The sequence below is a fragment of the Gobio gobio genome (assembly GCF_949357685.1).
Source record: "Gobio gobio genome assembly, chromosome: 13".
Taxonomy (NCBI): Eukaryota; Metazoa; Chordata; class Actinopteri; order Cypriniformes; family Gobionidae; genus Gobio; species Gobio gobio.
The window spans coordinates 22,550,894-22,562,111 of NC_137106.1; the positions used below are offsets into that span (position 1 = coordinate 22,550,894).

General features: G+C 38.9%; 1 protein-coding gene across 1 annotated transcript; it reads left to right on the forward strand.

Moving 5' to 3' along the window:
* The first annotated feature begins 645 nt into the window (after positions 1-645).
* On the forward strand, positions 646-10,970 carry gpr68 (G protein-coupled receptor 68). The gene is made up of 2 exons (XM_079832736.1): positions 646-722; positions 8,798-10,970. The coding sequence occupies exon 2, from the start codon at positions 8,886-8,888 to the stop codon at positions 9,921-9,923; it is 1,038 nt and encodes a 345-aa protein (XP_079688862.1). The 5' UTR covers positions 646-722; positions 8,798-8,885; the 3' UTR covers positions 9,924-10,970.
* Positions 10,971-11,218: the final 248 nt, after the last annotated feature.

Below are 11,218 nucleotides of genomic sequence, written 5' to 3' on the forward strand. Positions count from 1 at the left end.
AGGATTTCCATTATTTATGTAATAGCCTCCGAAACATTATACCTACATGCATATAGGACATTTCTGCATCTATGGTTTATATGCAATATGTCTAGAGTCCTCCCAGTGAATCTCAGCCTTTTCTGACATATAGGACACCACACCACAGTGTGCATATTACCATAGCTGTACCAAACGCATTTTTCTTGTCCTTTGTCGTTGTGAACAATACCATTGAATGAACCTTATGTCCCGTATGCATATATTAGGCTACATAAATACATAATTTACCGTTATTCGCAACAGGTAGAGGTTATCCAAATTAAGGAGCTGCCTACACACAGCACTTTGAGCATTATAGCTGCGTTCCACAGACAGACTCTGTTCTGCTGACTCGGAACGCATCTGTAATGACCAAACATGCTCTTAGTGCAGGCAGGTTAGTAGGCTATAGGATATGAGACGCGCGCTGTTTCTGGGGAAGACACTTGAGTGTCGACTTTGAGTAAGTGTGCGCATCACCACGTAAAACTGTTGACGCAATTTGAGTTTTTCCCCCCCTCCTTTTCCGACGCGATAACCACGGAACACGCGTGTGATCTTATCTCTGCAAAAAAATTCACTTCTGGGAGCGAATAAAAATAGCTCCTCTCTGGCGTAGAGTCTGAGCTGTTGAACGTGTGGATGATGCTCATCACACTTCAGAAATGGATCGAATGAGTCGCGTGATCAACAATCTGAAGGTAACACACTTTGATTATCTGATATAGGCTACTAACTCACCCTTAGAAAAAATACTGCATAGGCGACTACAGTAATTGTTGCTAGTTGGCAAAAACTGAGCACAGTGTTATGCACCAATGAAGTAATAAAAAACAGGAAATGTGAAAAATGAAAATGTCTCACTTTTTCATAAGACCCCACATAGCCTAAAATGTATTATATAAAATATAAAGTTATAACAATGGCATTAATCACTGGTATTTTTGCTTGAGATATATCATGCGATGTATCGTGTTGTAATCTAGTGAAATAAATGCTGCTGTTGTTTTTTTTTTTTTTTTTTTTACAGCTTTCCGCAAGCTGATTGTAGCTTAACTATTTTTTTATACAATGAATGAACATAATTATTATATAATATTATAGCCTATCAGCCTGATCGTTTCTCAAGTAGGCTATGATACAGATGGCAGGTCTGTCCAAACACATTTAAAGCTGTGCTACGAATGATTAAATTAACATGGTTTCAAAGTCAGAACATTTCTTTATTCCTCACAAATGTCAAATGTAGCCTACTTGTGAGAATGGTAGGATATTATTATTATTTTCATTTGTTGAAGCAGTACCGTTACTTTGAAATGTACAATTTTATCATATGAATCAGTCAGATATACTCCAAATGGTAACGGCGCAAAACAAAGCAATTAGCCTAAATAATACGATTTATACATGTAACCTACCACATATTGCTGTTGTTTTTTATGAATTGTATGGCTTTAGGTTAAACATTTAATGTCCAAAGCAAGCGTGTCATATAGAGAGATGTTCAAGAACTTTCCCCGAGTCTGAACAGGAATAGGGTGACTGAGTTTGTTAGACCGTCTGTCCCTAATATTCAACGTTAATTAGGCTAAACGTTCTCAGTTGTGTTTAGGTTTCATAATTAAATGACATAAAATATACCACTCTATTAATATTCCTCCATTAATATTCCAGATTTGAATATTATGTTTCTAGCATGTTATATGTTTAACAGTTCTTCTGACCATAATTGATGGAGTGTGTAGATTTTCATTTCTTAAACAACCATGTAGTAAGACACATGGCCATATTCCAGGTTGACAATGTCAAGATTCATCAGGCTCAAATTGTGAACGAATGCTTGGAGCATGAAGAATCATGATTAAAAATTGATGCACCTCTTAATGGAAATAAATGCTGTGATGTTATTTCCATCAAGAGGTGCATAAATTTTTTGCTCATTATCTTGTATTGAAAATGCAAGAGTGCAGCACTCTGTAAAGTCTCCTCCAGCACATCCCAAAGACTTTCAATGAATTTAAGGTCTGGACTCAGAGGTGCCAATATATGTGTAAAAATGATTCTTTATGCGCCTTTTTAGTTACTCCAAGTTTTACCCCAGTGAATATTTCTAAAGGTGGGTTTATATAAACATACATAAGCACATTTAATGCTAGTAGATACATTAAAATTGTGCTATTGGATTTTTGATTCAAGAACTTCCTCATGTGACAGCTAGTCCTGGAGTCCCCTGTACGGATTTATTAATTAAATATGGTTACACTTTATTTGTAATGGATTGTCCTACTGTGGGGATAACAAGTATTTGATACACTGCCGATTTCTGTAAGTCTGTAATTTTTTATCATAGGTACACTTCAACTGTGAGAGATGGAATCTAAAATCACATTGTATGCATTTTATTGCATGGCATAAGTATTTGATACATCAGAAAAGCAGAATTTAATATTTGGTACAGAAAGTTTTGTTTGCAATTACAGAGATCATACGTTTCCTGTAGTTCTTGACCAGGTTTGCACACACTGCAGTAGGGATTTTGGCCCACTCCTCCATACAGACCTTCTCCAGATCCTTCAGGTTTCGGGGCTGTCGCTGGGCAATACAGACTTTCAGCTCCCTCCAAAGATTTTCTATTGGGTTCAGGTCTGGAGACTGGCTAGGCCACTCCAGGACCTTGAGATGCTTCTTACGGAGCCACTGCTTAGTTGCCCTGGCTGTGTGTTTGGGGTCGTTGTCATGCTTGAAGACCCAGCCACGACCCATCTTCAATGCTCTTACTGAGGGAAGGAGGTTGTTGGCCAAGATCTCGCGATACATGGCCCCATCCATCCTCCCCTCAATACGGTGCGGTCGTCCTGTCCCCTTTGCAGAAAAAGCATCCCCAAAGAATGATGTTTCCACCTCCATGCTTCACGGTTGGGATGAGGTTCTTGGGGTTGTACTCATCCTTCTTCCTCCAAACACTGCGAGTGGAGTTTAGACCAGAAAGCTCTATTTTTGTCAGACCACATGACCTTCTCCCATTTCTCCTCTGGATCATCCAGATGGTCATTTGCAAACTTCAGACGGGCCTGGACATGCGCTGGCTTGAGCAGTGGGACCTTGCGTGCACTGCAGGATTTTAATCCATGACGGCGTAGTGTTACTAATGGTTTTCTTTGAGACTGTGGTCCCAGCTCTCTTCAGGTCATTGACCAGGTCCTGTCATGTAGTTCTGGGCTGATCCCTCACCTTCCTCATGATCATTGATGCCCCACGAGGTGAGATCTTGCATGGTGCCCCAGACCGAGGGAGATTGACCGTCATCTTGAACTTCTTCCATTTTCTAATAATTGTACCAATAGTTGTTGCCTTCTCACCAAGCTGCTTGCCTATTGTCCTATAGCCCATCCCAGCCTTGTGCAAGTCTACAATTTTATTCCTGATGTCCTTACACAGCTCTCTGGTCTTGGCCATTGTGGAGAGGTTGGAGTCTGTTTGATTGAATGTGTGGACAGGTGTCTTTTATACAGGTAACAAGTTCAAACTGGTGCAGTTGAGTTAATACAGGTAATGAGTGGAGAACAGGAGGGCTTATTAAAGAAAAACTAACAGGTCTGTGAGAGCCGGAATTCTTACTGGTTGGTAGGGGATCAAATACCCTCTAAAAAAAATGCTGGGCCAAAACGACCCATTCACTGGGTTAAAACAACCCAAAAGCATTTTTTAGAGTGTACTTATGTCATGCAATAAAATGCAAATTCATTATTTAAAAATCATACAATGTGATTTTTGTTTTAGATTCCGTCTCTCACAGTTGAAGTGTACCTATGATTAAAAATGACAGACCTCTACATGCTTTGTAAGAAGGAAAACCTGCAAAATCGGCAGTGTATCAAATACTTGTTCTCCCCACTGTACGTACATGTCAACTAACTCCCATTAGAGTATTAGAAGACTGTTAGGGTTAGTAAGTTGACATTTAGTTGCAAAGGCAGGCGATCTACTCATACTCTAACTAGAGTTAGTTGACATGTAGGTTGACCAAATTGGGTCTAATTGGATGTCACATTTGAAAACCACTTGAGATTCTGTTTCTATGTTGCACAGCAACCACTAGTATACTACAGCTTGACCAAAAAATGTCTGGTCTAGTTAGAAATTATAATGCATGTATTGGACTACTGACCCGAGGTGTTGTGCCTAAGAACACTTACCCATGGTAAAACCATTGTGACACATTGCCTCTCTTGTTTCTATTATTATCATCATATATATGACTTCATCAAAATTTAATAGAGGAATTTAATGGTGCATTCACTGGGCCAGACCTGCTTGCCAAATGTCAAATTTCTAAGCCCCTAAGGATAATGTTGAGACACTGTTCTGGGTAATATTGTTGTACTTCCACAGATGTCGTGCATCACTGTCTGAGCAGTATTACTGAAGGTGTCGTGTGTGACTCAGATGCAGGGAAACATTCTTAAGTATTTAATGGATTGGTGATGAAACATGTTGTTCACTCTGATTCATTCGTCTGTTATATGTCGTGTTCCACAGTAATCACTGGCAAAGAGACCTTGGCTGCAATGTATCTGACATCCTTTCATCAGCTCGACATTCTGTGAAACAGGTCACTGTCAGTTTAAAAAGAACATATATTAGGCTACTCAAATTCATAATGTTGGGATTTAATACATGGGATGTTCAAGAAAGTATAAATTGCATTTCACGCTGATCAATGAAGAAAATACTTTATGCTGACGTTGAAGCCAAGTGCAGACGTACATTTGAATTCTTTCTGAATTCAATAGTTGAGTTTCAAGAGCACTTCTTTCACACTTCTTTCAACTTAATGTCTCTTTTTGTATGTTTAGAATAGTTTAGAATCTGAAGGACGCAGCCCACACACAAAACCACACACAAACCATTTGTCACTCCGCAGCCATCTTGATAATATCCTCAGGCAGCTATTTTCTTCTGTCTGCTTAAATTGAGAGAAACCCAAATCACTTTGACAAGTATGTCAAGTACTGTAAGCAATCAAATCTTACTACAATGGTAATAAAATTAGCTTCTTTAGCTCAAATTGACCAAAAAAGAGAATTAATGTGTGCAGTACTTTTATGGCATCTTTCCTAGAGCGCTGCAGGAATAACATCATTTTCTAGACCAACCCGGAAGTTAGCATCACCCTGGTTCCCACAATGACTTTATTTAAAATCTACAAGTTTGAATTAGAATAGTTTGCAAGAGCATGATTATAAACGCAACAAGGCGAGTAGATGAGTTTTTATATTTGGCATGAAAACCTCTGTAGCCACTTGTTTGCCACTGCCTTTTCAAGGATCTCTTGTATAGAAAATTATTTATGTTCTCACCACAGGTGACGTTTTCGAGCCTAAAAGCTCTTAATGAGACATATTAAAACATAGATTCACATAGATTAAAAAGTGAAAATATTTTGAGCTTGTATTAACTACAGACCTTATTTCAGGCATTTAACCAAAAACACATTTTGTGACAATGGAACCGTTTAAAGGCTCCTACCTCATAATACAATACACATTGCCATACATTTGCTACAATTCAATTCATTGTGATGCATCACTCTTTCATAAATGGATTGTGACGGATATGCAAAAGTATGTGAAACGTCCACAGTGCAGTTAAAATCCAGTACTCTCAGAGTATGAACTGCATTTGTTTAACTTCTCATCATAGTCCTGTTTTTGTTTGTTTGTTTAAAAGCAGAGGCTCTGTTCAGATATTCATACAACAAAATATTCTGGGGGCCATTTAAGTTTTGTGAAAATGGGGTGGTACAATAAGAGGTATATTTCAAGTATAGAAACAAACACCTAAATAGGAACATAGCAGTATACTTAAGAGCAAAAATAATAAATAGTAAACTATGGCCCGGTTTCATAGACAGGGCTTGTATTAAGCCAGTATTAGGCCTTAGTTCAGTTAGGTAGCTTTTATGAACGTGCCTTAGAAAGCATTACTGGTGTGCATCTTGAGACAAAACAATGGCACTGACATATTTTAAGATATCTCACTGCAAGTTGCTTTCAGTTAAAACATCTCAAACATGCATTTTAGTCTGGGACTAGGTTTAAGCCTCGTCTGGGGACCGATGAAGCCAGTTTAGGTGGCTAGACAGGTATGTTTCAGTTTGGTGTGTGCCAAGTCTTGGTTTTAGGCACCATGAAAGCGGTTTGGCTTTTAGCTGTGTTCATCGCCATAGTAACATACACTCCATGGGTAACTTGCTCCAGGGCAGGTTATGTCCCAGGTAAGAGATCTCAAACTGAAATTTGACCCATAAGCTGTGAGAAAAGTGACGCATGTATGATGTAATAAAGTCACTCCCCTTGTTTCTACTCCAAATTAAAGGTCACTTCATAGTAAATGATTTTTAGAGACAAAATCACCTGGCTTTTAGCAGTGCTTAATTATAATGATAGTTTTTTTTAAATGTAACTATTATACCCGTAATTCATTACACATGTACAATTTTTGTTTAGTTTTATTAGTTTAAATTAATATTAATATATAAAGGTAATATAAATAAGCTTTAGAATCAATAAATAAAGCTATAAAAATGACTACATGTGAGCTTAAATGTTCAATTATCTCTATATATCAACTAAATAAACTATCTGCACAACTTTGACTTGCACTGATAAGATATTTTTCTAAAATATTTACTACCATCATGGTACGGGCCCCAGGGGTATAGGTATGATGTTAAGTTCACTTCAAGAAAACGTTCAAGTATATTTGCAAAACTAGCAGTTTTCTGAGAGTATACTTCAAAGTGTACTTTCATAAACTAAATTTTTTTTTATTTAAAGTAAAAATCAGTATACCTATAAGTTCACTTGTAGTATAGTTGCAGACAAACAAAAAATGTAGTTGTGTACTCAGTTTACTACTTGTTACACTTAAAAGTATACTTTTATACACTAAAAAGTGGGCCAATTTAGTCCCAAGTAGCATTCAAATAGTACACTTACAAGTATACTACTACATTGATATTAGTATACTTACTACATAAAGTATACTAAAAAATATACTTAAACTTTACCTAAGTATTCTTAATAAAACAAACTTGAAGTATACTTTGTAAGGGAATACAAACCGGACATATTACATCTGCCATGTTTGCATTGTAATGTGACCACTTTAGCTACAGTGGTGTGAAAAAGTGTTTGCCCCCTTGTTAAATATGATTGATGGCTGTAAAAACTAAATCTGCATTGTTAATCCTTTTGATATTTTATTTAGAAAAATTAGCAAAAATCTAACCTTTCATTGAAGTTAAATAATCGAAAGCGGGGGAGGGGAAATCACATTATGAAATAAATGTTTTTCTCCAAAACATGTTGGGAACAATTATTTGCCCCCTTTTATTTAATACTTTTTGCAACCTCCTTTTCCAAGATAACAGCTCTGGGTATTCTCCTATAATGCCTGATGAGTTTAGAGAACACCTGACAAGAGATCAGAGACCATTCCTCCACACAGAATCTCTCCAGATCCTTCAGATTTCCAAATTTCTCTTTAGTTCAGCCCACTCATTTTCTATAAGGTTCAGGTCAGGGACTGGGATGGCCATCGCAGAAGCTTGGTTTTGTGCTCAGTGACCCATTTTTGTTTTGATTTTGATGTTTGTTTTTGGATTCAAACATGGCCCATTATAAGATTTCTAGCACAGGCTGTCAGGTTTAGATTTTTTATCTTTTGGTATTTGATCGAATCCATGATGCCATGTGTCTGAACAAGATGTCCAGGACCTCTGGCAGAAAATTAGGCCCACAGCATTAAAGATACGCAGAGTATTTCATTTTACACATGGGGTACTTTTTTATCCATGTGTGCACCAAACCCATCTGAAGTGTTTGCTGCCAAATAACTCTTTTGTTGTTTGTTTCATCTTGAGACGGGTTCCATGGCCAGATGAAACAAAAAAAAGAGCTCAGCAGCAAACACTTCAGATGGGTTTGGTGCACACATGAATAAAAAAGCCATGTGTAAAATGAAATGCTCTGCTGTATCTTTAATGCTGTGGGCCTAATTTTCTGCCAGAGGTCGTGGACATCTTGTTCAGACACATGGCATCATGGATTCAATCAAATACCAAAAGATAAAAAATTAGATTTTTGATATTTTTTAAAATAAAATATCAAAAGGATTAACAATGCAGATTTATTTTTTACAGCCATCTTTGATTATATTTAACAAGGGAACACCACTGTATGTCACCATTTCCTGCCTTTTACAAACATTAGGATTCCTTTGCGGCCGATACATCCAGTGGTGGCCAAAATTATTAGCACACTTGGCATCTAGGAGTTGTCTTATTGGGCCTGGATTTATTTTCCAGGAGGACAATGACCCGAACCATTCTTCTAACTATTACTGGAACTACCTGTGACAGAAGGAATCTGCTGGAACATTGAAAATGGTGGACTGGCACCCTCAAAGTCCGGACCTCAACTCCATCGAGCACATTTGGGGGCGAGCTGGAAAATAGATCTATTGTACATTCAAAGGAAAGCCATTGGCTTCAGTTGCAGAAGACATTAGCGTTGAAGTTCTCAGAGGAAATATATTGACACTATGCCAGAGTCATGTTTTGGAGGCAATATTTTCAGATGTCAGGTGTTCTAATCATTTTGGCCACCGCTGTACATCAAAATCTCTGAAAGCTGTAGTCTGGGTTGTATGAATACTGTGGTGGCAATCGGACATACTAATCATTTGACAATGTTTTGTTTGCTTCCTATAGAATTGATGGAATGTTATTTGGAGACCTCTGTTTATTACGAAAGTCCTACACTCTTTGAGAAAGACTCTGCGAACATGAGGTTGGAAAGATGAACATGTCTGAGGAGCAAATCAACTGCACTATAAGCCACGAGATTCACCAGTACCTGTTTTCGTGGGCGTACATCCTAGTCCTACTAGTGGGTGTTCCCGCCAATGCTTACTCACTCTACCATGCCTGGCTGCAACTAAAAGCCCGCAATGAGCTGGGGGTCTACTTGTTAAACCTGACCATATCAGATCTGCTGTACCTGGCATCCTTGCCCCTCTGGCTCCAGTACATTTTCCAGGGGGACGACTGGAAAGGCTCGGAGTGGCTCTGTCAGCTGTGTGGTTTCCTGCTCTACGAGAACATCTACGTCAGCATTGGTTTTCTGTGTTGTATCTCCATTGACCGTTACCTTGCAGTGGTCTACCCCTTCCGTTTCACCGCTTTCCGTACAGTACGAGCAGCAGCACTGGTCAGTACGGTGGTCTGGCTCAAAGAGCTCGCCGTAGGAGTGGTGTTTTTATGGCATAAGGAGCTCAGCAAGGACAAGCATAACCGATCGGTGTGCTTTGAGCACTATCCCATGAAGACATGGGAGTACTCAATAAACTACTACCGTTTTTTAATAGGCTTCGCCTTCCCTTTCGGAATCCTCACAATGTCGTACTTTCGAGTCCTCCGAGCAGTGGACAAGAGTGCAGGCATGCAGACTGCCCAGAAGACGCGCATCAAGTACCTTGTGACCAGCACCATTGTCATCTTCCTGGTGTGCTTCTCGCCGTACCACGTCTTCCTGCTGGTGCGCACTACATTTGAGCGGGACTGCGCTTTTATTGAGAACATTTTCAATTACTACCATTTCTCTCTGTTGCTTACTAGCTTTAACTGCATTGCGGACCCAGCGCTCTACTGTTTTATCAGTGAAAATGCACAAAAGGGCATCCAGAAGGCTCAGGATGCTTGTACTCGGGTCTTCTGCTGTTGCTCAAAGAGCCATGGAAGGTTCAGCACTAATTCCACTGAGATGGCAGTCACCAATGATAATGTTACAGGCACGTGTCTGGTGACACACTCGCAGCAGATCAAAACTGAAGTTTGAACTTTTTTTGTTCTATTAATTATCCGTACAATAGACATCATATTAGCTATAGGCTCTTCAGTGGACAAAAGGAACAAATGGAAGTATCATAGATGTATAGTCACATACAGTAGTTTTACATTGGTCATGTTGCAATATTTCAGGGTTTTAGTGAGCTAACATTCTACTGCTATGTGGTGTAATTCTCAGGGATTGCTACCTTGATAATCACCAGTGGTTGACATTTGAGGTTTCGGGAACCGATGACCTAAAAATGTCCAATTTTATGTACTTTTCTAAGTCCCTTTAGCTACATTTGCATGTATCGGTTAAACATTGGTGTCCAAGACTAAAGCTATTTCTGCTTTCATACCTCATAGGTTTCAGTGATATTTAGACAGTATGACGGAAAACGCCCTTTGTGGTCTTCAAACGTTTAAATTCTGTCATTTACTCACCCTAATACCATTCCAAACCCGTATAGTTGTCTTTCTTCCATTAATTGTAAAAAGAGAAATTTTGTTTCAGTTTGCCGTTCACACTGCTCTTTCCATACAGTGAAAATAAACAGTGACAAGGGGCTTAAAAAGTGGTCTTACAGTATGATCAGAGCCCGTCTACGGAGAGCCTGCCCACTCCCTATTAAGCCCTGTTGTACAGAATTTTGGTTGTAGTACCACCAGAGTTCCACTGGGGGCGATCGCCATGAGTGCAAAATGAATGGAAGTCAATGGGGCTTGACGGCTAAATTTGTCTCTTTCACCCGATTGCCGTTGAGAAATCTCAGAAATGATTGTAGATTTTGCAAGTTCAACATGGGTTTTAGGTCGAAAGTTGAATGAACGAGTACTTATGTCCTTTTGATTTCTTACAGGTTGAGTTGTTGTTGTCCATAACACGCTAGCATTCTGCTAATGAACGCTGATTGGTCAGTGAAGGACTGATTACGACCAGAGATCCCGCTTGATGGCATCGTGTCATCTGAAGCGGGACCAGAAACAAACAAAACAAAAACTCTTCTAGCACGTGTATTTACCTGTGTCAGCTGTGTTGTCGATGCCTCGAGAGAAAAGAAAGTGCAGAGCGCGAAAGCACCAGAGCGACTGAAGGATTGCCGTTAAGCAGTATCTCTGGTCGTACATGTGTATGACGTCATTGACACTTTAAAAGACTTTTTAAAGCAAATAAGTGACTCTAAAAAATCTAACACCCAGCAATGTGTAATTTATTTGCATTTCCTTTCGAATACAACATTCAAATTACTAGATAAAAAATTATATCCTGAGAAAAGTGGATTTTTATTGGTATAGCGCCAT